Source organism: Amblyomma maculatum, chromosome 4, assembly GCF_055883805.1.
Source record: "Amblyomma maculatum isolate TAMU_Amacu chromosome 4, ASM5588380v1, whole genome shotgun sequence".
NCBI lineage: Eukaryota > Metazoa > Arthropoda > Arachnida > Ixodida > Ixodidae > Amblyomma > Amblyomma maculatum.
In genome coordinates, this window is record NC_139347.1 from 90,341,299 (window position 1) to 90,369,032 (window position 27,734).

At 44.4% G+C, this 27,734-nt stretch overlaps 2 protein-coding genes across 2 annotated transcripts in view; both read right to left on the reverse strand.

Moving 5' to 3' along the window:
- LOC146191628 (glutamate receptor 1-like) overlaps positions 1–16,730 on the reverse strand; it is a 35,098-nt gene extending 18,368 nt beyond the window's left edge. Inside the window, exons 1-4 of the mRNA XM_084599974.1 lie at positions 16,649–16,730; positions 12,284–12,442; positions 6,935–7,210; positions 5,575–5,822 (exon numbers count right to left, since the gene is read on the reverse strand). Coding sequence (XP_084456100.1) covers positions 5,575–5,822; positions 6,935–7,210; positions 12,284–12,442; positions 16,649–16,730 — 765 coding nt within the window. The remainder of the gene's footprint in view (positions 1–5,574; positions 5,823–6,934; positions 7,211–12,283; positions 12,443–16,648) is intronic.
- Positions 16,731–22,332: 5,602 nt separating this feature from the next.
- LOC146191629 (glutamate receptor 1-like) overlaps positions 22,333–27,734 on the reverse strand; it is a 30,869-nt gene continuing 25,467 nt past the window's right edge. The window contains exons 11-15 of the mRNA XM_084600356.1: positions 27,017–27,203; positions 25,855–26,102; positions 24,682–24,781; positions 22,966–23,091; positions 22,333–22,395 (exon numbers count right to left, since the gene is read on the reverse strand). Of these exons, the coding sequence (XP_084456482.1) occupies positions 22,333–22,395; positions 22,966–23,091; positions 24,682–24,781; positions 25,855–26,102; positions 27,017–27,203 (724 nt within the window). The remainder of the gene's footprint in view (positions 22,396–22,965; positions 23,092–24,681; positions 24,782–25,854; positions 26,103–27,016; positions 27,204–27,734) is intronic.

Genomic DNA, 27,734 nt, shown 5'->3' on the forward strand with positions numbered 1-27,734 from the left:
AACCAATGTGCTATGCCAGTAAACATTCCTCAGCCTTCCGCAAACACTGCTTATTACGGCCCAAACTTAAGGACGCAACGCGCCAGGTCAAACACCTATAGCATATAATTCTCTCATCCGTCCGAAACTAGAATATAATTGCATCATTTTTGGGCCCATTCACTAAAAACATCGACACATTGGAAAGAATTCAGTGCCGAGCTGTCCGATTTATTCACTATGTGTACGGCCGTAAGGATTCTGTATCTGCTTTGATGGCGTCCAACAACATTCACGCGCTCCACTCAAGGCGGAAGTTCTTACGCCTGACATTTTTGTACTTGCTATTGAATCGCAAACTTGCCATAGACCCCAATCCATATTTAACTCCGCTCAGTACGCGGAAGACCCGTCATAATCATTCGCTTCCATTAACACCTTACTTCGCGAGTACTGCTTCGTTCCAGAACTCCTTTTTCCCCTAACTATATGGGATTGGAACAAGCTACTCAATAACTGCATTCAGTCTTTAGGCATGATTGAAAAAATACAGCCTGAACAGCGCATAGTTGCCACGTAATGTCCTTTTTTTTTTATCCTGCTTGCAATTCGCACTTTATTTTATAGCGTTTTCCTGCCCGTTCTTTGTGCTTCCTTGTGTCATAACTACTGTACAAGTTATGCATGCTCCCTATTTCATTCGAAAGCAACGGCTTTTTACGTGTTTGTAAAATGATCGCTGTCAAAAAATTTTTCCCTCGTAAGCACTTCCTGCTTGGGCTCAGGCCTGTAGTATTGAGTAATAAAAATTAATAAAATAAATAAATCTCATGCTGACATATGCTCTCAATTACGGAAGAGGCAGCAATTTTTTGTTCACTTTCTGACATAAACTCTTAATTCGTGCGTAGAAAACTCTGTTGTCAGTAATATGGATCCCTTCGATATCTAATCGCATACCTACACGGCGGCCGTGTGTCTGGAGGCAGTGCGATTAAACCTCGAATATTAAGCAGCCGTTGTACATTTCGTGCTCACTGAGCGATTTGCAGCGGTGGCGTCCTCTTTCAGCGCCTCGCATGCAAGAGGACCGGGGTTCAGATCCCGGTGCCGCGCAATTCTCCACCGGATGAAAAAAAAATTAAAAAAAAAAAAACGCGTGTCGATGGAATTGCATAAACAAGCTTGGGGTGCGACCTGATGCCGGTGAACACCTCCAGCAACGCACTCCCTCACCAGAACAGGAGTTGGCCACCCTGATGCAGTAATTGGCCGCAACTTCCTATGATAAGCTCCATAAAACCCCGGCCCTCAGTCACCAGCGGCTGCGGAACTGACCACGGCGGTGGTCAGACCTGTGACGCAGCAGGGGGTGCTAAGAATGCCTGGCTCCGCTGGACAGGCCGCCATTGGAAACTGACCCTGACAACGTTTAATGCTAGAACCCTAGCTAGTGAAGCTAGTTTAGCAGTGCTGTTAAAGGAACTAGAGGACATGAAATGGGATGTCATAGGGCTGAGTGAGGTTAGGAGGCCGAATGAGGCATATTCTGTACTGAAGGATGGGCATGTACTGTGTTATCGAGGTTTACCAGAGAGGCGACAACTAGGAGTAGGTTTCCTTGTCAATAAGTATATAGCGGGTAATATAGAAGAATTCCATAGTATTAATGAGAGGGTTGCAGGCATCGTAATTAGGCTTTATAAGCGGTATAAACTGAAGGTTGTACAGGCCTATGCACCTACATGTAGTTATGATGACCAGGCAGTTGAAAGCTTCTATGAAGATGTAGAATCGGCAATGCGAAAAGTAAAGACGCAGTATACTGTACTAATGGGCGACTTCAATGCCAAGGTAGGGAAAAAGCAGGCAGGAGACAAGGCAGTAGGTGACTATGGCATTGGTTCTAGGAATAGCAGGGGGGAGTTGCTAGTTGAGTTTGCAGAGCGAAATAACTTACGAATCATGAATACCTTCTTCAGCAAACGGAAGAACCGGAAATGGACATGGAAAAGTCCTAACGGAGAGACTAAAAATGAAATCGACTTCATAATGTGTTCAACCCCCGCCATTATGCAAGATCTAGAGGTAATCGGGAAAGTGCGATGCAGTGACCACAGGATGGTGAGGTCCCGAATTAGCCTAATCTGAAGAAGGAACGCAACAGATTAGTAAGAAAGAAACCCATCAACGAATTAGCGGTGAGGGGGAGGGCAGAAGAATTCAGGGTCTCGCTACAGAATAGGTATTCAGCTCTAACTGAGGATGGCGACATTACCCTAGAGGCAAGGAACAATAATTTCAGAGATATCATTACTGAGTACGCGGTAGAAGTAGGCGGTAGGATAGTTACAGAGGATACCAGTAAGCTGTCTAAGGAGACGAAACATTTGATTAAGAAACGCCAGAGTATGAAAGCTTCCAATCCAACAGACCAGATCGAATTGGCCGAGATATCAAACCTAATCAATAAGCGCAAGGTGGCCGATATAAGGAAGTATAACATGAAGAAAATTGAGCATGCTGTAAAGAACGGGAGAAGCCTTAAAGCGGTAAAGAAGAAATTGGGCATAGGCAAAAACCAGATGTATGCGATAAGGGACAAGGCGGGCAATGTCATCACTTATATGGACGAAATAGTCAAAGTAGCCGAGGAGTTCTATACAGATCTCTACAGTAGCCAAAGCAGTCAGGTCCGTAATGAGATTGGCGGTAGGGAAAAACAGTCAGACGTTCCACCAGTGACGAAGGACGAGGTCAAGAAAGCACTAGAAACTACGAAAAGGGGGAAATCAGCTGGAGAGGATCAGATAACTACAGATTTGCTGAAGGACGGGGGGGATATCGTGCTAGAAAAACTGGCCACCCTGTATACGCAGTGCCTGGTGTCATCGACAGTACCGGAACCATGGAAGAATGCAAACATTATCCTCATTCGCAAGAAAGGGGACTCTAAGGGCCTTAAAAATTACAGACCAGCTTACTGTCTGTTACGTATAAGGTATTTAGTAAGGTAATCGCTAATAGAATCAGGAAAACCTTAGACTGCAATCAAGTAAAGGATCAAGCAGGGTTTCGGGAACGGTACTTTACTATTGATCATATGCATACTATCAATCAGGTGATAGAAAAATGCTCGGAATATAACCAGCCCTTATACATAGCATTCATTGATTACGAAAAAGCATTTGACTCAGTTGAAACCTCGGCGGTGATGCAGGCATTGCGAAATCAGGGGGTGGACGAGCCGTACGTGAAAGTGCTGGAAGATATATATAGTGGCTGCACAGCAACCATAGTTCTGCATTAAGAAAGTAACAAAATTCCCATAAAGAAAGGTGTTAGGCAAGGAGACACAATCTCCCCAGTACTATTCACAGCTTGTTTAGAGGAAGTATTCAGAGACTTGGAATGGGAGCAGTTAGGGATAAGGGTAGATGGAGAATACCTCAGTAATCTGCGATTTGCTGATGGCATTGCCTTGCTAAGCAACTCGGGGGATGAACTGCAAATAATGATTGATGACCTAGACAGGAAAAGTAGAAAGGTAGGCTTGAAAATCAATATGCAGAAGACTAAGGCAATGTTCAACAGCCTCGGGAAGGAACAGCAGTTTACATTAGGTAGCGAAATACTGGAAGTCGTAGGCGAATTTGTCTGCTTAGGACAGGTAGTAACGATCCGGACCATGAAAAGGAAATAACAAGAAGAATAAGATTGAGATGGAAGGCATTTGGCAAGCACTCGCAGATTATGACTAGCAGCTTACCGGTATCGCTCAAGAGTAAAGTATACAACAGTTGCATCTTGCTTGTACTCACCTATGGGGCTGAAACGTGGAGGCTAACCAAGAAAGTTCTACTTAAGTTGAGGACAACCCAGAGGGCTATGGAACGAAAAATGGTAGGGGTAACATTAAGAGATAGAAAGCGTGCAGAGTGGGTCAGAGAAATAACTCAAGTTACCGACATTCTAGTGGAAATTAAGAAGAAATGGACATGGGCAGGACATGTAGTGCGAAGAGAGGATAACCGATGGTCGCTGAGGGTAACAAACTGGATTCTAAGGGAAGGAAAGCGTAGCAGGGGGCGGCAGAAAGTTAGGTGGGCGGAGGAGATTAAGAAGTTCGCAGGGGTCAAGTAGATGCAGCTAGCACAGAACCGGGTTAAGTGGAGAAATATGGGAGAGGCCTTCACCCTGCAGTGGGTATAATCAGGCTGATGATGATGATGAGTGATTTGCGTCAGAAAGTATAAAAAATGACAAACGCTTTCACTTATCTCATGAATAAGCGTGATTGGATTGTTTTTTGTTAATTATTTGGTCGGCTGGTTGCTCCAGCGTAAAGGTGAGGAAAAAAAAAAGAAGAAAAGCGATTCATCCACACCCGCTGCGTGTTTGTCTGAAGTTTGTTGAACTATGTTAGCGCCCATAACAGCTTATAGCAGACGATAGACCGAGGTTCCCGCATTTTGTGAGCAATCTCTTAGCCTTGGTATGTTCGCAACTTCTGTAGAAGAAAGTCGCCGCTAACGCATGCCAGCTTAAGGTTTTGGCGGCCGTACAGTCGAGGCCATAATAATATGGAGCGCAACATGACGATGTGTACTTTTACCGAGTGTACCTAACAGATATTAGGAAGTACCATACACGCACATTGGCAGATGCCGCTGATGCTTTCGGGTATGCGCACAAGCAACCGTCACATCATTTCTACGGACCGTCTCACGCCAAAAGCGTGCTCCGTAATATTACGGCAGCACCTGTACATTCTAAATCATGTGCGTGGATGTAGTCTCCACAACCCCCTCTCTCTCCACCCCCCCCCCCCCCCCGCTCCTAGCTGAGGGTAGAGAGTGAGAGCGCTGCCTATAGAAACTAACGTGAACTAACATTTCCGAAATATTTTTCTCGTTTCACAAAGTACCCATGTAGGTGGCTGTTCCTTTGACAAAAAGTAAAAAATTATTTTTTTGAAAAAACGTGGTTTTAAAATTACACAAACAAAGTGGTTCTCAAACCGCACCATAAGCGACGCAATGGTAGCGTGCCCTACAGCAGATCATAGTGCAGGCGGTACTTCAAGCCGCCTCCGCCATTCTGCAAACGTCACCAATGTTTGTGCACATTCAACTGTCTGCTGTCAGAAGATCATATTGCACGAACCAGCTGCAACAGGAGTACGGCGGTACGGCCTAGTGATGTTTTGCAAAGTCTAGTGGAGAGCGAGAGAGACAGCTAAATCGGTTTTAATAAATCCAATAGTTGAATAAGAGGAATGCGATAGCGTTTTAGGACTGCTGCATATTGAGCAGGGTAAAAGGGGGGGGGGGGGGGGGGGGGGGGCTGAATTCCCATATCATAATGCACACTCGAAGGCGGGAACATAATCGAGATTTGACGGGGGGGGGGGGGGGGGGGGGGGGGAAAGCAGCAACTCTCCAGTAGTTCCCATTAGGTCTTGGTGTGACCATGCTTCCCAAAGGTCGAAATTTGAGCCTACCTCACCAACCGCACTGTACTGTGCAGCTGTCTACCCGACGTCTTTTTAGTGCATATATCGAGGGATGTTTCCGTACATTTGTCTAAGCATACCGGGTTGACGAGGAAGAAGTGGTAGTTTCGACGGCCCATGTAGATATCTCGCACGTGGTCCACGATGATCCTGCGTGCTACGTCGAAGCGGCAGTCGAGCAGCACGTACTTGCGACTCTCCCTGTCCGTGGTCTCCAGCATACGCAGGAAGTCGTTGGCGTCGCTGCTGTTGGTGATGCGCTTGGCAAAGCGAACCATCACCGAGTTCCGGTACGTGTGGCTCAGTAATCTCTGCAGCTTGGAAGGCCCTAGATGGCGACAAAGTAGAAACCCGGTAAGGTGAATGTTCTCTCGTTCTGGCTGCATTTTGAATATAGTATTGAACTAGACACTTTACTTTGAACAAGTGCATGAGGCGCCAACCGGCGGATTAAGTTACTGTATTTGTGTTACTTCATAGCAATAGATATATGCCAGCATTGAGCAAAGCTAACAAAAAAATTTTATCCTTTAATTGGCCGCGGTTTCTCAAAATAATTATGTAGTCTTCCACACAAGGCCTACAAAATAGAAGTCTAGATTTCTTGAACATGACTTGTAATGAGATGACTTTGAGATATTGCATACACGCTCTTATGAACATTACGATGCGTATATAGCCAAATCTTGCTTTTAATCTTGTTATGCACTCAAGCAAGTAGTTAAGGCGGTCACATAAAACCGATGGCTCACGTTTTTGAACACTGTGAGGTAAATGGAATATTGCAAGGTTCTACTACGAACATATCGAGGGTCTCATATTCCACTGAGTAGCAAAATCTTCTGTTCAAAGGTTAAGCTGCGTTCGCATTGAGTATCTAAGTCTGTAATGAAAAACCTATGGGATGTGTTTCTAACAATACTATGCAGAAAACTACAGGCGTCCCGATGGGAGACATGCCGATATATTGACTGTCATGTTGTGAACATAAAATATGCGAAACAATCGCTTTCATAAACAACTGCCTGTTGAAAAACTGATTTCTTCCAGAGTTTGTGGTTACGTATCTGCTAACGTCATCTGCAGATTTCTGGTGCATCACCCTTGCCCAACCACCCCATGCAATACGAGTTCAAAATCGCGATGACATATTTGAAAACGCCATTTTTTCATTTAATGTATTGAAGATTTCTTTTGTACACAAACTGAATACCTGTTCATCGCTTTTTTATTCTTGACAGTTTATATATTTTATCAACATTGTTCTGTCTGTAATGCTTGCCTGGGTTGTGTCAAATTCTTTATCGGAACTAAACCTAACAATAAACTAGTTAAAATAATCCCAGGGAGCACGGGCCATAGCAAGCCCTCCATTTTCAATGAACACGCTCACACTCGTGCGGCAATGTGCTAAGAAAACCACTGTTCCGGTCCACGTACCGTTCTCGGAGTCATAGACATAGACGAATCCCGGCCAGCCCAAGTGGTCGACCATCTCGGCGACTGCCGGCAGGTAATCGGGCAGCAATGAGACGCCCAGGGAGTCAGCTGACGGCAGGTTCAGGTTGCCACCCACATTCACACTACAGTGCTCCTGGTAAGAGGTGGCCACGTACGGCACGTTGGTGTTCTTGAACAACGACTGCAGCGCCAGTGAAGAGTGCGACGTGCTCGACACCACCACCGTTGTCACGTTGGTGCGCAGCTGGTCGCACACTGCGCCGCCGAGAAAGAAGGAACGAACCAGTCATTCGAAATTTCCGAAACGTCGTGGTAAGATCAGGTTTTGCATAAAGCAAAACAAAAAATGTCGTAATGACCACAGAACGAAACTTTACTCCGTTTACATTGAATATAGGCTTCAGTGTCTGGCGCGCTTCTCTGAATTGAAGCACAACGAAATTTGCGGAATAGTGCAAAACCCCGAGCCAATTTTCTTTCATTGATGTTGAAAACGGATGGCCTGTTGAACGCGGCCATTGCATCAAATCTTATTTGGTATAACAAAGCAGCCACCAGCCCTTTGGTTCTATAGACTGGGATTCGTTCAGGTGACTATCTATGGTAATACATACCTTGGTCTACATTCGTCCGTGTGCTGTGCGATGTCAGCGCACGTTAAAGATCCCCAGGTGGTCGAAATTACTCCGTAGCCCTCCACTACGGCTCGTCTTTCTCTCTTTTCCCTTTGACTCTCACCTTCCTTCCTTTCCTTACGGCGCAATTGAGGTGTCCACAGAAAACAAGTGAGACAGTTACCGCGCCTTTCCCTTCCTATAAATCAATCAGTTTTGGTCTACATTCGGGGTTTCCTTACGTTCCCCGACAAAACTACGCGTTTGTTCCATAGTCGACTGCTTCATTGCTTCCTGCGGCATTAGGCGGAGTCTAACCCACAGGCTCTAAATTCCTTCTCTTCTCTTCTGTGCGTCATCTAGTAGTTCAAATATATCCTCTCATCTGTATCTGTCCCCGAGGTAGTTCAGGTGCCCATCGATTAGTGAGGCAGTCAGATTACCTACTTTCACTCATCCCACTTCCCTAACAAACAGCTGCTCCTGCTGCTATCGAAGCACGACACAAGCGCATGGTAGACAGGTCACCTTTTCAGAGGTTATACTTGCATTCTGTCACCTACAATGCATGAGTTTCAGTGACAGCGTAGCTCATCGTACAGTACTCAGGAGCGGAATCAGTCTACAACTAAATGTACAGAACCAGTCTTGTACGACCCTGTTCTATTTCCTGCACTGTAAACAAAATCGCGCCCTTAAAGGGGAATTCCCGTGCCTATAACTCGCACCCTAAGGAAGGGATGCATTGAGGTACCGATGCACCCTTTTAATGCGTGCAGTGCTGCTTGCTTCACTCACTAAATGGTGCATCAGCACCTCAATGAACCATTTCTGGAGAGAGTGAGTTATAAACACAGAAACGCGCCTTTAAGGGTGTGGTATCTTTACAGTGTAACAAGCACATACAGCTTTTTATCTCATTTTGTTTCAGCAAATATATTGACACGTGAAAATGGGAAGCCGGCAAAAAATAAAGAAAACAAGAAAAAGAAACTAAACGTCTCGGCTACCCTACAGGAAAGTTGTTCAGAAGAGATAAAACAAGCCGGAAAACATTCTTTTTTTTTTTTTTAATGCGAAAAATTTCTTGCTTCGTGAGTGGCGTGGGCACAGCGTGTCACCAGAGTGTCCCCTCAATAATATACAAAGAGAACTCTGGGACTCGAACCAGCATCCTTCCGGAAGCTTCCCAGCCGAGCGCACCAACCATGCTCTACTCCATGGAGACCTACTGCGCAAGTGTATATGATTCTCCTTATTTGGAGTAAATGCGCCGAAGGCTGTTGAGGAAAAAAAAATAAAAACAAGCACAATGCAAAACTAAAAGTTAAGAAATCAAAGCTATAACAAATAAAGGAACGAAAAACAAGATATGGCACGTCTACTGTCGCAACAACAGCAGCATCAACACTCAGGCTTTCGCACTTCTCCGGTGCAAGTTCTGCAGCGCTGTCAAAGTCTTGAGTTTTATCGAGAGTGAAATTTCACACCCAGTTCTCACAAGGCAGTCATTGCAATCATATTAAAAACATACCATAACATATCGCACCACTTAACGTCATAATGAACGCTAGTCAAGAATACACGAGTCCCCGCAACAAACCTGCCAAAATGGTGAGTCTGCAAACGACTTGGAGTGGACGCAATGTCGTCTGCTCTGCGCTTGGCGAAAACACAGAAACAATTCAATCGAGAGCATGCAGTTATGCTTGGTAACGTCCAATCAGTTAGCCATCGCGATATGTAGCAAGACACAAACGCTCTGAGATGACCACTTCAGGTTAAATACAGCAACCTGAATGTCATTCGTAGTGAGACCAAGCATTAGGCGAACCAAACGAAAACATCCCAAGAGCTATGGGGGACCATAAAAGCAAATCTATATATAAACAGCGAAAACTTGTACTCGAGCGAAATCAGCGCCTCTTTGGTGTGGTCTCTATAATCCGCATGTGAAAAAATGAAGGCGTCTTTATTCGGTTATCACCGTGTGAATTATTATTGTGCCGTTATTTTTTCTTCTAGCAAGAATTATATAGGACAAGTGAAGACACGGTGCAAAAAAGCATCAGGAAATGCTCATCGAGCTGACGTACTTCGGCCTAAGTAGCAGGATATCACTGCTCGGATATTTCTACTTGGCATAGACTGGGCAAGGCACTGCGACCTGATTTCCTGGGCCTGAATGAAAGACAACGTGAGCGACAGAAACTCAAACGCAGCGCGCTTAGGGGAACGGCTCTAACAACAATCAAGCGGTCGATATGTTTCCATGGCGATTCGCCGGCCAGCTGGAAGAAGCGCGAAAAAATTCGCAAGCAAAAAGCTGTACAAAAGCGAGAGCGTTACATGACGAGTGGGAGAGGAGGGAAGCGATCCAGCGATGATGTCGCTCCCTCTTCCACCCCCGTGCCTCCTTCCTCTCAGTCGCCTAGCAACTGTGGCGTACCGAGTCAACAAAAAAAGAATGGCGGGCCCCCAGCGCTCAGCTGGCAGTCACGTGAGCTGGGACGCGGGGAAAGCGCGCCAAACCTGGTGGTAATGTTGCTGGGTGGGACGGAAGCGAAATACAGGGGTCTAGGCGTGTCCCTTAGACAGGTGAGACCTGAGAACGACTTAAGCGAAATCTACTGGGAAAAGCGGACGCAAAGGAAGGGGTTTAAGCCTGTTGCCAACGAAGTCAATGAAAACACAAGAACGAAATGTCATTCTGATAACAGAATAGAGGAGTTCGCTCTTTTATTCTCTCTCACAGTTAATTTGCACTTTAATGGAATAGGCAGTTAAAAGCATATTGAATTGTCCGATCATCTTCTGAGATAGATTGTCAGACGTGTGCCTGATATGAAGGAAAATCCAAAAAATCATTTGTATGCAAGCACAACAAACAAGACCAATCGCCTTTGTTTCTCGAGCTGCAATAACGGCGCGGATTCGCAGTCAACAGCGTCCTTTCTCACATGCTTTTTCAAACCTGTTTGGGAGGAGGGAGGCAGGGGGGGGGGAGGGGAGGATGGGTTAGTAAAGGAAGCAGCAATTATTCTGACAGCCATTAATGGCACAGCTTCCACGGTTCGTTATATTAAAGTGGCTACTCAAACAATATTACATATCCACATCCCTTCTTCGACATTATTTAACGGCGATGGGTAGCAAATGTACACACAGGGTCCAGGCCTGCGAGCTGTCTATGAAGTAAGAGTCAGACCCCACATTTCCTGGTGAACTACAAAATATGACACTAGCGAAAGGTACACAATAAAAGGTTTATTTGAAGTATTGCATGGCTGCCTCAATATGACAAAAATTGCAAATTACAGCTGCCAGTTAAAAAAAAAGGGGCAAAATTCGCTTAAAACAAGAGCATTTTGAGCTGAACACAACAATACGCAGCTGCATCATTTCTTATCTGGGTTTTAGGTAATAGGATCAGCGCCAACTCAATTCCCCGCTAAAGGCATGCACGTTGCACGTTATGTACTGTGGTTGCACATCCGGGCCGCTTTTCTTTTCAGACCCTTCAATGCATTGCTCTGGCAAGTCTCTTTTGGCCATTCCTCGGCTGCAGTACGGCTAGATCTTTGTGAGGCCGGTTTCGCTTTATTTATTCTTCTTGACTATCTTACGGTAGCGGATTCCGCCAACGAAAAACGGTGCACAACATGACGTTTCCAAAAAAGGCTTTTTGACGGCGATTCATCAGCACTCCCTCTCTTGCTCTGGTACACCCGATATTCACGGCCGTTGACAAGAGCCTCATCGGTTATAATATTTGCGTCAGTGTGGCTTGATAGGAGCACAAACATGAGGCGCCTCTTAAAACAACAGTTGGCAGTTGGCTTTTGCGGTCTCTCACTATCATCCCGGCAGCTCACCTTGGTCGAACTTCCTCGCAAAACAAAACAGTCAGTCCTCTAACAAAAATCAGCCTGATGAGTAAGGGGTAAATTTGTAACGCCAGTCTATACTCATCTGAGGAAAATTTTGCCAGCCTTTCTAGAGTGATGTCTCAATGTGGGCGCCATGTTAACCACTGCCAAGGAACAAGCATCCATTTCCGTACGATCAGCACACACAAAAAAAAAAAAAAAAAAAAAAAAAAAAAAAAAAAGCAGCGCGACATCTTGACCTATATCAAAAGCAGTAGCAGCAGTAACCGATGATGAGTTCTCAACTGACAAACGAATCCAACTTCAAACCGCCAGCATGATGGCACAGACCTCTTAAGGAATCAGAAATGTTTTCAGAAACTAGAATTTCACCAATACTTGCAAGGTCTTGGCGAAGTAATACAGCACCGTGTAATGGTTGTAGTGTTCAAAGTAGTAGCGAGACAAAGCATCAGTGTCTTGAAGAAATACAGCTGCGACCACGGACGTAAAATGACCGGTAACTAAACCTCTAGAGCCAAATGTCAGGCGTGTCTTAGAAGGACGATAGCTTTGTTCCCGCGAAGCCGTAAGATCATGCTGAAATCTGCCCACCGGGACCAAAAACTACGTTTGGAGAGCGATTAGAGTCGAAACTGTCCGGAAAAAATCCTTACACGAGGCCCCGGCGTGAATGCTTCACTTGGAAGCCTACTTTTCTAAAAGAGCGCTTGAATCATTCATGCAATCTAAGCTCTCCGTGGGCATGTCGTTAGTAAATAAGAATACCCGGCTCGTTATGAAAGCTTCAGTAAAATCAGTTCCAGAGGTGAGTGTCTACTTACGTGTCCTGCTGGTGGAGAAAAGGTCAGTGTCTTCCAGAGTGGCAAAGTTCGTCTTCACTTTGAACTTAATCTCTTGAGCGACATTGCTGTTGCTGTAGTTGTACATGACACCCTCGTAGGCAGACTGCACGATGTTCAGGTCTGGCTTAAGTATCACGCCTGAAAGGAAAAGAAATTAGACGTTTTACTAACAATGCACTGAAGGCAAAAGGCTGCAAGAAACGTATATGCAACACGCAACGCTTCATAAAAAAAAAAAAAAAAAAAAAAACGTTTCTTCGGATTTCAGCTAGTTTCACTTAGCTTCGACCTGATATTTTCACAGTTTGCAACCTTAGCCGCTGGTATACAATCTATTTTGCCAATAGCCATAAAATGATACTAGTGCTTGTTTTAATGAAAATCGAGCAAGGTAGGGTAACGGGGAGCCTGAGCATGCAAGCCAATGTTTCGTCAAGAAGACTTGTCTCCCTCTGCCCAGACGAAAACGAAGACACTTGTCGAAACATGGCTTTGATCTGATGCTCAACTTCCATCCCCTGTTCCACAGTCATTTTTCGCTTTTAAGCGATAGCTTATACAGCTCATTCGGTCGAAAAGCCGTCGGCGTAGTAGTCAGCACTGCGTGTCGGAAATAATCGGGGGCTGCGTAAAAAAATTGTTTCATGGAAATTTGAGGTTGACGGGATTGACGGTTGATTGGTGTGTTAGAGGTGAAGACGAGTGAGTTAAATCGTTGTAAATATTTGATGAATTCATTAAATTAAAAAAAATTTAAAAGTGGGTTCAAAAATGTCAGAATGCTCAGAATGAAAAGCCGATGATTGACTATGCTAATCAAGTAAATGTACCGTGTCAAGTTGATCAAATAGTTAATTGCAATAATTAAAGAAATAAAAAAGGCATTTACAGGTATCAAACTACTAAGAATGGGAAACCAATGTTTGCTGGTGGTAATTACCGGTGTATAAGAGTAAAAAAAATTAAAAAGGCAAATAAAAAATTAAAAAGTGATGAGGAAACACCCTCCCTGTAGGTGAAACGCTATCGCTTCATATCCTTAGCGGTAAAGTTTAAGTGCCCCTCCAAGTTTTTATTTAATATTCGGCAGCTACCTTCTTCCCCTCTTTACGCCCTATTGCTTATTTAAACACAGTGACAATTTTTTATACTTGTATTCCATGCTTTCCGACCAACAGGTGACATATTTCGGAATCAGGTATAATGATGTTCATTATAATAAAAAATACCCCATCTTGGTGACTCAGTCCTTAGTGCGCTCGACTGTTGATCCAGGGACGCGGTTTCGATCCCATCTGTGGCGGCCAGTTTTCGATGGAGGCGAAAAGCAAGGCGTCCGTGTACCGTGCGATGTCCGTGCACGTGAAAGAACCCCAAGGATTCAAAATTTCTGCGGCCCTCCACCAAGGCCTCCAAAATAGCCTGCGAAGTTTTGTTTGTAAAACCCTTTAGGCGAACCAACCCGGTTAGCAGCGCATTCAAGTGTTAAATTTGTGTTCTTACGACATAGTTTAAACATGATAGTTAGCATGTTTGTCACGTTTAGCTTGTACGAAAAACATACGAATAAGCACTTAGGTGTGAGAATCGTGTTTTAAATTTCCTTGAAAGACCGCATTAGAGCCTGTCACACCAATGGTGACGCAGACCCGATTCAAGGGAACAAGATGCGTTCAGAGTGCATGGTAGCGTGCAAGGAATGCGAGTAGTGTCACCACCGAAAATGAACAACTTCCAGCCAATAAAAAAAAAAAAAATAGCTGTTTATTATGTGATACGCCTAGATTATTCCACTGTAGGAATGCCGTGAAGTAATCTTCCTGAAGAGGATGTCTGCCCCGTAGTAATGCGGCATGCGCAGAAACATAAACCACCACCGCACTGGAAGAGTTTGGGAACTGGTGCGGCATCTGCAGCAGTCATTTCGAATTTGTAGCGAGCTCTCGCCCGTTCCTTACGAAGGCGTTCTTGTTGGCCGAAATTCGAGGTAGATGCGCTATATTGCTCGTTGCTTCGGAAGGCCTTCTTGTTCTCGTTAGTCTTGAAGGTTCAGAGCTCCCGTTTGTCATTTTCGAAGGTTCTCCTCGCTCCTCTTCTGTCTTCAGTGATTGCACCTGACGCTTCCTTAGGCGATCGCGCTACCTGTCCCCTTTCGGGGTCAGTGTTCTTGCCTCTCACTTCCGAAGGCGATCGCGACAGTACTAGTGGAAGGTTCCGCCGATCAGAGTATTTGGCCATCGCTTGTACAAGTAGCGCCACCAACGCGATTCAAGCAAGAATCTGAATTGTCATTGTTACCCCACTTGTCCGAAATGGCGCCGGGACGCATGCAATAGAACCTCTTCCTGACACTAAGACTAGCACTTTCGCAATGACGTTATTGTACAAGGTCTTAAAAAAAAAGAGCGTTCACAGTTAGTGCTGCTCAGTCAGCTATATTTGAAGTAATGCTTACTATAACAATACACAACAATTTTTTTGAGCTACTCTGATCGTCCCTACAGGGTGCCTATGGATGTCTTGTAGCATCAGTGGACAGAAACGTGATGGACAAAGGGAATTAGAAAAGTAGCCATTAAATGCATTCCTGGATTTAAAAAAAAAAAAATATTTTGCCCGCATTCGTTGCTTTAGCAATCATTTTTGCTGTCAGTGTGTTCAAAAGTAAGCGTACAAAACAAGTGGCTCAACTGCGAGAAGCAAACTGAAAACGATACTCTACTGCAACGGCATCTTATGTCTGCGGGTGGAGGCGTTTTTGTTACAAGCAGCATGACACAGGCGGCTAACAAGAATGAGAAACACAAGCGATGAGCAAGTTTTGTTCATAACATATAGCATAACATAATAGCATAACATAATAACATAACATAATGACGTTAAATACGTTTTGTTCGTTTCTTTGTACCAGAGAATCAGGCTACACCATGTACCAGCGCCATTCGGCCTTCACAAAACACACTTCATAATCGAGGAGTCTTCTCCAGCCAAATTTTCGATGATCGCGAAAACAGACGCATCTTGCGCTCTCTGAACCTTTCAATGAAACTTTCCAAAACTTCCGAAACCTACAGAGTAGTTTCTATCAGTGTGCCCTCGTAGGCACGTCTCCGACTATTTACATAAATGTAAGTATCAGAAGCATTAACGCTGTGAATGTGGCTAACAATATCGTAGCAAATAGAATTTAAACCGGTAGCCGGCACACACTTAGTCGCATACTCCAGAAAATACCACGTGTAATAACGCGCGAACATCCCGACGCTGTGATCGACGAACGATACGGACATCTGTTTCGCTGGGCTGTTAGATCTTATATGCTGCAGACACCAAAGTGACAACGTGAACAAAATCCTATCGTCTTCAGAGTCACTCCAGTTTGACCTTTTTTGGCAATAGGTTTCAACGTTCAGCACGAAATATCTTTAAGATGTTAAGGAGCATTTCAATTCTAAACGTTTCACGTACGTAACAAGAAAATTAGCTATTTACGGTCTGACGTGGTCCCTATACAGTGGCCCACGATTATGTATTTGCATAAGTGCGACTGTGTGCGTTCAAATCTAATCCTCCAAAAGTTTCACTCAATGACGCCTTCACACAAAATAATATAGTGCTGAATCTTGGCTTTACTTTTGTGAATCCTGCCATGCAAAATGTGTTAGTTGTTTTTTTGCATGGTGAGAGACTATGATTGAGCAATTTAAGGATATCAGCGAAAGGCACTAATACCGCTCTACTAGAGTTTTCGCTTATTGGCTATTAGGCTTAATGTATAACGTTGCTAACTCCCTCTACTGGTGATAAGGTATACAAAATGCCATGATTGTGAATAATTTTCTGCTACACCTAGTCGCTTTACTTCTGACTCGACAACATTGCCTAGCCTCCTGAAGCATTAAGTTGAGGTAGCAAGCACATGGGCGTGGCTAGCAGAACTAAATGGTTTCGATGGCATCGTCACTTTAACTAACCAGTTACTTACCAAACGAGCCACTGCAGCATGATTTCAGTTCTCAAAGCGAAAATAATTTCTGAAATCACAGCAAGCAATGGTCAAAAGCAGATAACTTCATCGGAGAAATGAGAGAAGCATCAGGTGGAGCTGATCGAACGCTGCTTCCTTCAACTTGTTGACAGAGCAATTAGTCAGCGCGCTACTCGAGTTTGGATTCTGTGGCAAATTAAATCACGAGTGCATATCTGAGGCCGTTTCCAGGGCATGCAGCTTTAGGTCATCAACTGTAACAAACTCACCGGTTATGACTGCTTCGCTTCCCTCTTCTGCGCTAGGTTGACTTGAAGACAAATAAGAAAATAAAGAAAATGAGCGTTGGGACGTACCTATTTTTACAGCTCCGGCTGTACGGAGAGACTGCGTGCCAAGGAGGATGGCCGCGCAGGCGAGCAGGAGCAGCTTCTCCATGCCGGCGTTGCTCTCGTTTAGCGGCGGCGTGAGCCTGCTGTCCGAGAATCACGCGCGAGCGTACGCGCACCAACTTGGCGCTGCCACAGTTTTCGTGCAATTTTCTAGACGCTCACGCACGAAGCTCGCAGCGCGCTGACCAGCTCGAGTACCTAAACTGAACAGCGCAGCACACCGCGTACTTCTCGGGCGTGAAATGATTGCCAGCCTCTATGAGATTGCTTGGTGCTGCATCGACAACAATGATCCGGAGAAAGGATGCCCCAGAAGGAACTCTCCAATGGGATGTGGATGCGGATCCCGAGACGGAAAGGGCATCGATCCCTGCGCGGGGGACGGCGGGAAGGCGCCAGGTCCGTGACGTCACCTCTTAGGGGATCCTCAGTGGCGCCGCCCTGTCCATCGATCTTGGAATTAATGTTTTTTTGGCGGGGCCGTGCGAGCGGTGCCGCCATGAAAGGTTTCCTAATGCAGGGGGCGCTAGCGGCCAGGCGGGTTGTTGCCAGGCGAATTCGTCGCCGTATTGATAGCTTCGGAAGGGATTTCATGCGTTCAGGGCAGCCCGAACTGGAGAGGGGCGATCTAAGGGAGCGGAATACAATCGTGCGTGCGCCCCTCAAATGGGATTAAAAAAATGGGCTGTGGCTGGCTTCTTGCCTCCCGAGGCTGGACCGGACTACTCCCTGTTAAAGCTCGCCCTTTTAAGTGAATGACTCCCTACAGCTTCGGTGAACGTACACTGGTGTTCTTTTGATAAAGTAGCTATACACGTTGCAAAAATTGACCCATTCTGTTCCAGTCAGCTATGCAAAAAACGATATGCGGGGCGTGACCTGGTATTCGCCGCCACTGAACTCAAGCTTTTCACTGGTGTACCTTGCATAATGTTACCATAATACTTTCCATAAATAATTACTAGGAATCACGTGAAGAATAGCATAAGAAAAAAAAAAACAAGGACTTTTGCAGTAAAAAAGTTACCTTGGTTATTTTTAAGTGGCATGCATTCAATGCTAACACCAATGCATGTTAAAGAAAATATACCGTAGTTTTTTCTGCCAATTTAAGCACCTAAATTAACTTATTGAAAGAGATACTCTAAGAATTTGTTGGTTCATTTGGTGGCTTGGTGGTTAGAGCGTTCTACAACAGCCTGAGGACGTAGATTCATGCAATCCTTCCCGCGGCGGCCACGTTTTAATGGAAGCGAACGTAACTCGTCTGATAGTTATGCTATATAGGTTACTGTTTAAAAATACTAGCAGTCGACATTAATCTGGAGACTTCCACTACGGTGTTTCCCAGAGCATATGCTTCTTTATAACGCTAAACCCCCTAGGCCATACCATCATTTGCTGCAATACAGATTGCTGTAAAATGGTTAGCTGCACTCGAAAATAAAACGTTCATCAAAACTAACCGTCGCCACTAAATTTTTGCTTTAAAACGAGCATATTAGGAAGGACTTGGTAAATCGAATAGGTATGCAACTACCCGTACTGTGAACTAATGGTTTGCAGACAATTCTATGCGCGATATTACATTACCTAGAGTTGAGCAGTATTTTATTCTTTCGCTTGTCTCTATGGCGGATTTCCACTTTTCTTCATCCCTGTTACGTTTGAGCTCACACAACTTTAGCACAAATCTAAGGCCGTATATGCAAGTCTTCGGACATACAAGACACAGATCCGACATAGAGGAAAAGAGCCGGAGTCCTGGAGAGAGTGGGGAATGAAGTGGCGTGCTTGTAATGTAATGGGCAAGAACCGTTCTTTTTCCCTCTCTTAAAATTTACGCTCCTAAAGTCTTGTGCAGAAAGTTCTGTCCTGTACAATTATAAAGTGATAGAACACATCTCTGCACAGGTATATTTTGCACTACCAACTATGGACGTTTTCAGGTACTGAAACTTTTCGCAAGCTTTCTGTTCACTCCTCTAGACTATTAAAAAAATAACCTCATTCTCCTTTTAAATGAGAAATATTCCATCTGTGTGCATTAAGCTATAGTTTGAAAGCTTGCTTGTGTCCGAAATTTCTCACCGAGCTGTATACATGTTTCTGTTTTTATAACTAAAAGCACCGCGAACCCACATGGTTTACCGTGCTGTTTTCTTTGTGATAGTGAAAGTCAATCAAACAAATACTAAGAAAAGGGCGTAAGACTAGAATACATGCACCAGCTTTAATGGAGGAAGGCAGGGCATTGCTCTGAACAATACATCACTCGCAGGCTGGCAAAAGCATCAGAGCTAACTCTGGAATAAGCATTGCAGACAAGTAACAACAAAGACCATTGTCCCTGAATACAAAAGAAAATGGGTTTCATAGCAAACCCACATTTCTGTTAACCTTTAGCAAAGGAGTACTAGAATGCAACACAACGTTGGCCATGAGGTAATAGAAAGCAAGCAAATGCTTAGCACACCCGTCGCGAGAGCAATACGCAATCGCCTTCTGGGATCCGCAATCGGCTCGCAGAAAGCTGAGCGCGCTGCGGAATCCTTCACATCCACAATAGTCTCAGCACTACTACAATTCGTCCTAGCTCAGCAGAAATGCACAAAATTCGTCCTAGCTATGCAGAAATGAACAAAATAGACCAATAACAAAGCAGAATTGCTTTCCTAAGTACCCACTGTCGCAACGTTCTTCAAGTAGCCTCCTTTGGTTCAGTCATTTCTATCTAAATTTAAGTGATGTTCAGTTATTTCTATTTTATTCTTATGCGGAATAAATAATTGTGGAGCATACTGATAACAACAGCCTGGTAATCACTCCCTAATATTTGTTTTTGAACGGACAGAATGAATTTTGAAAGATTGATGTTTTCTGTACTAATCACCTAGATTATGTAATAGTGACTCTTGAACATGAACCAATGTTGCTGCGACGAGCGAGAAAGAGTTCTAAACACTCATTGAGACCTCCTTGAAAAATGTCGAAACATCAGCACCCCGATGTGCAGTAAAACACAAAATCGCTCAACCGCAACCTGAAAGCATGTTTCTAATTGAGGCTCTGAGCAAGTTTCTTTAATCACAACGTAAGCTCCACCGGCGCAAAATTGTCCCCACTGATGATCTCACAATGAAACCTGGAAGAAAGCAGTCAAGTTGGGTTGGGAGTGGAGCGGTAACTATAGGTTTCCTCTCAGTGCAGTCAACAGGTGTTATACATTATGCAAGTGCAATAGAACCACAAGGTGAGTGTCAACGACTAGCTATACATCTCGTAAAAAAACGACGATTTGCTGACCATGAATGAGAAGCCACATATATACCTTACTGGTAGCACCGTAACTTACACTACTACCAGTAGATGCGGGTCTCGCCTTGTGCCAGCTTTAGATACAAACTGCATCTGCACGTGACTTGAAGCGTCGGCACCCATCAGAGTAACAAAGAAGAGGTATATTTCTCCCACTTGCACACAAGCTGGATCATGGGGGAACGCCGTCATATGCGTGAACAATAGAAAGTCGCACTAGCAAGCACATGCCGGGATAGCCGTGCCCAAAAACAAGCTTTTGCGCAAACTCCGGCTTAGCGCTCGGCAATTCAATACCTATTGACGGAGGGAGCTGCTACGAAGATCTCAATCGAAGGAGCTTCAGTTAAGAGCCAATGAGTGACAATCGGTGCTTGTCATTTGTGAGAAGAGCCATATATTACATTTCATTTATATGTTCACATCTGCCATGGGTGGCATCCTACAATGTTTGAGCAGCCCTGAAAAAAATTACTTCTATGGAGTAAGGTGCGCGATGATTTCCAAAGCCCCAAATTTTTAAGCAATCGAAAACTGAAGCACGTGGGCTAGCGGATACTTTCGGGGTCAGGTTTTGCATCGGAGGAAAGTGAAATCACTCGCTGAGCTACTAAGTAATTCGCGAATATTATCATCCAAGAGCTCGGCATACAGCGCCTCTTTAAGAAGACTGCCGAGATAATGACTATACGAGTACGCAGGGCCGTCAGACCAGTGGCAGTGAAACGCGAAATGATTTTCCTCAACATACATGACACTTACCTATCTCTACTATGACCACGTCATGTCTGTTCACGTTTACACAGTGGCAATGGGGCGTAAATCGGATGAAGAGGAATCAACAACTCTGTACACTATGATATATGTATATATATAGTAACTTTCTCTAACCATTAATTTATTCACGGTCAAGCAAAGTCATAACGTTTTAAAACAGTTGCAGACTTCGCTCTGTTCTTTTAACTGGGCATTGTTCGTCTCATCGTGCTGTCAAACACTGAAAGGGCAACGACCCTTTGTCATATTACAATGCCATAGGCTGACTTTGATCTGTATTTATATTTTCTGCAACAACGTTGGTAAACAAATCCGTTACTTGAATAAAGGGCGTAAAAATATCTGCGTGCCTACGACAAATACACTGTTCTTGTTAACTAGTAACAACGTCGATTTGCGTTTGTTATAGGTCTCTTTTCTTAGACACAAACATGCTATGCTCGGCTCAGCGCTACCGCTAAGCAAAGTTCAACAGCGAGATAATGACAGCGACAGTACATTGATTTCCATGCACGAAACGCAGGAATAGTGTTTTTTGTTTTTGTTCGCCGCTTTCAGTTTACTTCCCCTAAAAAGTAATTGTCAATGATACCGTTTAAACTAGCAGTACGTTAAATTAAAACAAACAACGAAGAAAACCATGAAACAATTTATCTTGGAAAAGCTACAGTAAATGAGGGCATATGTACACAGTATAGGGCTGGCTTGACTTCATACGATAGCGTTCCGGCTTGAGCGCTTTGCTGCTGTTCGCAGGTCTCGCTTTTGTGTGTATTTTGGCAGTGAATGTCTCGAGAAGCGCAATCACTTTGGCAAGTGTGCTTCGAAGCATAGTTCTTAGTGTTGAGCTGGCGAGCTGGCGAGTTTAGTCCGCAAAGTGGCATGACGTGAGTTTGGGCAACAGGTTGCTTAGCTACTCGTCTGGCTTTAACTAAACACGGTAAAATCTAACAAGGCTGGAATGATTTGCGTATTAACACAAGGTTCTGTGTAGTGTGCTTATGCATTACTGCGAAGCAGTAGTGCATTTTTCTCCCCAGTACAGAATTTATTGTCCGCTGCTCTAAGAAATAAACCAACGAACACAGACAGCCGTGCACGTAGATCGACCCATTATACACAATACACATTCGCTATTAACTATCTGTCCATGATGCCAATCCTCGGCTTGTTTAACGATTTCGGAGATTCTGCTCGTAACAGCGTATGCATTCGTTTGATGTAGATGTAATTGTATTCCATCTTGTGTTACATGTGAGTGAAGTCAAGAAGTAAAAAAACAAAACTAGCGAATGACTGATTTATAAGGTCCGTGAAAAAAATAAAATATTCGAAATTATTCTGGGGCGTTTCGAGCAGTTCAGCACGCTCCCGGAAACCTTTTTACCAGACAAAGAATAAGAATGAAGATGCACCACCAGACTCTGTCATTGTAGAAATATGAACCCCGAACCAGGTTCACCTACGATTGCAAGCGAAATATCAGTTCCAACAAAATTTCAAACAAGACGACAGCAGTGCTTTAACGTTGCCTTCGATGGTGGATGAAGTCGTTAAGCAATGGTCTTTAACGGCGGCTCCGTCTCCTCTGATGATCTTTCAGACTTGAGGCGAGCCTGAAAACGAAAAAAAAAAAACAATAAGAGAGAATTAAAACACATGTGATGATCATTAATTATAGCCTCCAATCGTAATCATCCATCGCTTCTACTACCATTACTTAAAAATATTTTTAAAAAATCGCCTTGTCTATTTAAATACTGAAATTGCTAGAAAGCACTGCGCGGTGCAGCAGGGACGCATTATAGATTGATAAAAATAAAGCGAATAATAACCAGTACTGGGCCACGCCGTGTCGCTCTTTACGCATGGCAACGCTCCAAATGTCTTAAAGGTGAAAGGAACTCGACTTCGTCCGTTTGAGCCTTAGTCTTCCAAAAGGGCTACAATGGCCGCGTTCTTTTCAATACTGTATGAAAGCATCCTGTTGAATAATATTTTGGGATACGCATTTGCGGTATTGAAGCACCTCCGCACCCAGCAGTTGTAAAATTAACCAGAGCTTCTAAAGAAACAACTGTGTGACGAAGCGGACTAAAAAGAAAGTGCTTTGTTTTAACAATGCGCGTAGGTCCCTGCTCGGACTCCCGTTTCTAACATGCACACGTGAGTCGTAGCATACTAACCCATAGGCAGAGTTTGGTGCAGCCTCTCACCAGCAGTTCAGCCAAGCCGAAGCCCGTACCTTCCACTGTGAGTATGCCCAGAGCAACGACGACAGGGAAGAACAGCCGCATCTCTATGGGCTCGTCCTGCACCATGGGCACAGCGCAGGATTACAATTTAGTGATGCTATGTGTTCTCAAAGGTGTTTGAGCAATGCCACGACACGACGACACGCGGGCCTCAAAGCAGATAAACCAACTCTTGCTCAAGCTGTCCTCCGTCAAAGTGTGTGCTTCATGACTGAATAACGACTGGGGTTGCCCTTTACGTTGTCACGTTGGTGCCAGCGAAACGGCGACTCGGCCTAAACCACATTCATGTTGTAACATACCTGAAGTCCGGCACTTTGATCTGATCGATGTCGTACAGAGTTGATTCAAAAAAAAAAATTCTACAACCTTTTGGTATTAGCATCCACTCGACACCCCCCCCCCCCCCTTCTTCTCCAGCAAATCGTCATCTAGAACCTTCCATTATTAACATTCACACGAACGACCCCCCCTTCCCCCCCCCCCTGGCAAATCGTCACTCATGTAAATGATTTTTAGCTGCATTTGTTTATGATTACTTGTCTTATTGTTCAGGAAATATTACATTTTGGCTTAAAATATGACTCATATTCAGAGAACAAAGTAAACTTCCACCTTTTACGCACTGAAGCAAATTTTATTATAAATCACAATTGACAGGCATCAACTTATCCTCAAAAGAGTCGATGCATGTATCCCTGACACATCACTGCGCCTCAAATAGATATTTGTTTCTTGACAACATGTCTCGTTCGCGAGTTCATTCGCGAGACAAAAGGTTTAAATACCATGCATATTGAGAGCATTTTTGTTCTTTTTCGAGTCAATAGCTGTGAGTTGGCGTCGAGCCTGCTACTTCTTTGTACTGCTCTATGTCGTTAGCTAAAAAAAAAAAGAAAAAAAAAACGTCCTTAAAATGCTAACAAAGCTTTAACGCACAAAACGAATCATTTCAGTAATGATGAAGCGCTGAGAGCATCCAAACCTTGACCTTGACATTTACTTCAAAGCTACGCATGCGCTGATAAGCAACTCGCTTTTAACAGTGATGCTGTTGTTGTTGCGACTGAAGGAAGAAGGGAAAGAAAATGCACGGGCCTACTACTGGCTCTAGCTGAGCCACTTCAACAATGATGCTGTTTAAGCCGTAGGTTGTTCCGTCTATCGCACACAGCTGAATGTCTTCGCAGTAATGACATCCGCCTGACCGGACGTGACGTCATCATAACGTCACACCCACATGTCTGATAACAGAAACTGACGTCATCATGATGTCACATCTGGCCATAACCGATGACTTCACCAGGCGATTCACGCATGTACGAAGCTGACCCCGCCGGGAGTACGCTGCGCCATTCATTTGGTGCTTCCTCGAACTCCGCACCACACAGCATAACGAAATAGACGCAGTACAGCAGGAATCTGTCACACTTCGCCGACGACAACAGATAGAAATGACGACCTCGAAGTATAATCACCACGGATAACTTAGTCGAACCAAGCGCAAACAGCATCGCTGTGTCATCAGTCTTAAACGAGAGTGTAATCTGCCCTATTCTTTTTCTTTCTGGCATATAACCGGAACTACTTCCTCACTGTAGCAATTTCGTCCGTAGTCAACACGACCTCAAGCAGCCGTATCCTCACCTTCGCAGGCACGTCGCATCGGACAGACCACCACCTCCGCTTGATTTCTTCCAGCTCACCAGTGTCCGACAATGTGGCTATGGCTCGGTTAAGCATTTCTCTGTGAAAAACAATGAATAGAATTTTAAAAAAAAATTACAAACTGCTATATGGTTCATTCCGCGGTGTACGGATAGCATTAAAGTCTGTCTGCCATTGACGTCTGTAGCACGACCCATCCATGCCTTTGAATTTGCTTTCGCCGTGGGTATAACTGTGGTATCGGGATGTTTCAGGAAGCGTCCGGGCGGATGGTGTTGGATAGAGGTAATGAGAGTTTGGGATGAGGGTGGTGGGTGCATTCTTTTAGGTGTGAGGGTGACCGGAAGATGGAGGCTTCATCTAGAAAAACACAAAAATTTATAAGATAATGGGCATCTCAATCCAAATGCCATAAAAAAAAAAAAAACACTGCGACGGCGGTTTTATATAGGCTTAAACCTGCGCATGCCTTCGCACTACATGCAAGGGCCGGCGTGACAGGAAAGATTGTCACATGCCTAAATGTGTATAAAAGAAAGACTTTGTTCTAGCAATATTGCATAATTACATGTCGTTCAATGTCTCAAAGTGCCGTTCGGAAAAGAGGGAGAGGGAGGGGCATTGGCGCTTTTCTTATTGCCATATACACTTCCCTGCACCCTGCCCACCAAGCATCTTCCAGCGTATATTACTGTATGGAATTTTGTTTTTCTGTTTTCCGAACAGTAAACAATACGACTGCTCAATGTATGAATGAATTCAATAATAGATGGTTGAAGTTAAAGAGCATTGTTGGTTGGCTAACCAATTAATTACGACCAACCGGCTGGAAGACTGATTGATTGATTGATTGATTGACTGATTGATTGATTGATTGATTGATTGATTGATTGATTGATTGATTGATTGATTGATTGATTGATTGATTGATTGATTGATTGATTGATTGATTGATTGATTGATTGATTGACTTGTTGATAAGACGCTAAACGCCCCCACCCTCCCTTCCGGTTCCTTAGCGGAGGCAGGGATTAACTTTGACCACCAGTGCTCTTTAACCTGCCGCAAGATCTCATAACATGTGCGTTCTTCAGCCCAAGTCTAAAATAAATGACTGAATGAATACACGTATCTGCCTCCGTGCGTGCCCACCTCAGGGTGCCATTCTTCTGCACGGCGAGCGCCACATGCCTCGTAGCATGCGGGGCTCGCAGGACCCTGGCGTTGCACGGCGGCTGTCCACACAGGTACTCGGCGGACAGTGCGTCGGCAAACACGACCACGTCTCCTGCAGAACTGCTCCGCACAAGTTCCACGCCTTCCCGGAGTGACGTCACCTCGCGGCCACCTTGTTGTTCCATGTGGCGATACAACTTCAGTATCATCTCGTCCTGGGTGCTCTGAGAGAGGCCAGCATGTGCTCTAGGAGTTATTCCGCTTTTTTGCCGCACCTATTTTTACACGGCAAATATTTCCTAGAAGACACCTGCCGCTCCTCCACCTAATACTTCTGTGGCAGAGATAGTGGTACAGGTAGTGGTTAGTGGGCTCTACAGTCTCGAAGACACTCACATTATCAGGGGTACCCTAAGGGAAGGCTAAGGATTAGTTTACACCAAGAACCTTAAACCTGTAATGACATCGCACAGCGCACGCGCGGTCTTGTTTCTTTTTTCTTTTTTTCTTTTTGCGTTTCGCCTCCACCTACATGCAGCCACTGCGGCTGGGTTTAAACCAGGATATCAGTAAAGAGGAATATGTGATTTGAGCAAGCAGTATTTATGACCAGCACTGACTGCGGGCACTATTTAGTTTCCTAAGTGCGGATGGAAGACACAACACTCATGCCCCACATGCCTACAATTTCCTAATTAGCATTCATGCGACAACATATGCATGTGCGGAACCACAGCTGACCTTCTCTTCTTTTTCATATTGGGTCAATCCACAATTTCCGCGCTTCTAAATATGTCTTGAAATTTATGTTTTGTTTGCTTATTAAACGCATTGAGTACAACGAAAATAGCATCGCCGGATAGAAAACTTCTCTGGCACTCACGCCATGCACTTCGTGTTTACTTTCGACAATGTGCTGCGACCGATATGCCTTGTAAGGCGTGAGCTAAATATATATGTCAAAAATGTTATACATCTGGATGTAATTCAGCTATGGAAAAACTAATTACATATGTGAATTCAGCAGAAGAATCTGAACTGTGAAGCTTCATTAACTTTCAGACCTGCACCTCCCCTTAATCGCTGTACACTTATTCCACTTTGTAAACAGGTGTTTGGTCAGAGAGAGTGCTCTCACCTCGAAGTATCGCCTTGTGGCAGACGTCGGCACCCACATGTGCTTGAACTGTGTGCTGTCCAGCTCCTCCCAGGAATCTATTCCGTACCTTGGTTTGAGGTACGAGGCGAGCTCGGTAGTGTACGTCGAGAACACTAGCACCACGAACATCCACCAGAAGCTGCTCAAGATGCGCCCGGAGATGGACCTGGAGCCGAGAAAACCGACGAGACGAGTACCTAGGCTTAATAAAAAGCGTTGCTTCTGGATGCTAGATTGCGGACAGTTGCCAATACAGAAGAGATTTTAAGAGCTTTTAGGTTGGATAAAACAGAAACGGCGATGTAAGCTCTTTGATGAGGTGGTTATCAAACTGCTCAGCATGCCAACACGTTTTCTTTTTTTTTTTCTTGTTTTCTTTTTGTAGCTCTGCTTGGTGGATTCAAGCCGCATTGCGTGAAGAACGCGTATCGTGTCAGCAAGATGAAGATAGTATGATGTGTGCTGAGAGCATCTTCAAAGACAGAGAACGCCACCCTAAGGCAGCATATAACATACAAATCATCAAAATTAAATTTCTTCTGGGTCCTTAGGCCTCCCGAAACATTGCAGTTGCTATAAAAATTAATGTGCGCCGTTCTTTTTGAAATTGTGATTGGTATAGCTATATTGACCTCCGGTGAAACACTGCCGACAAGTCAACCCGACCTTTAAGCAGTAGATGACAAAAGTCAATGCC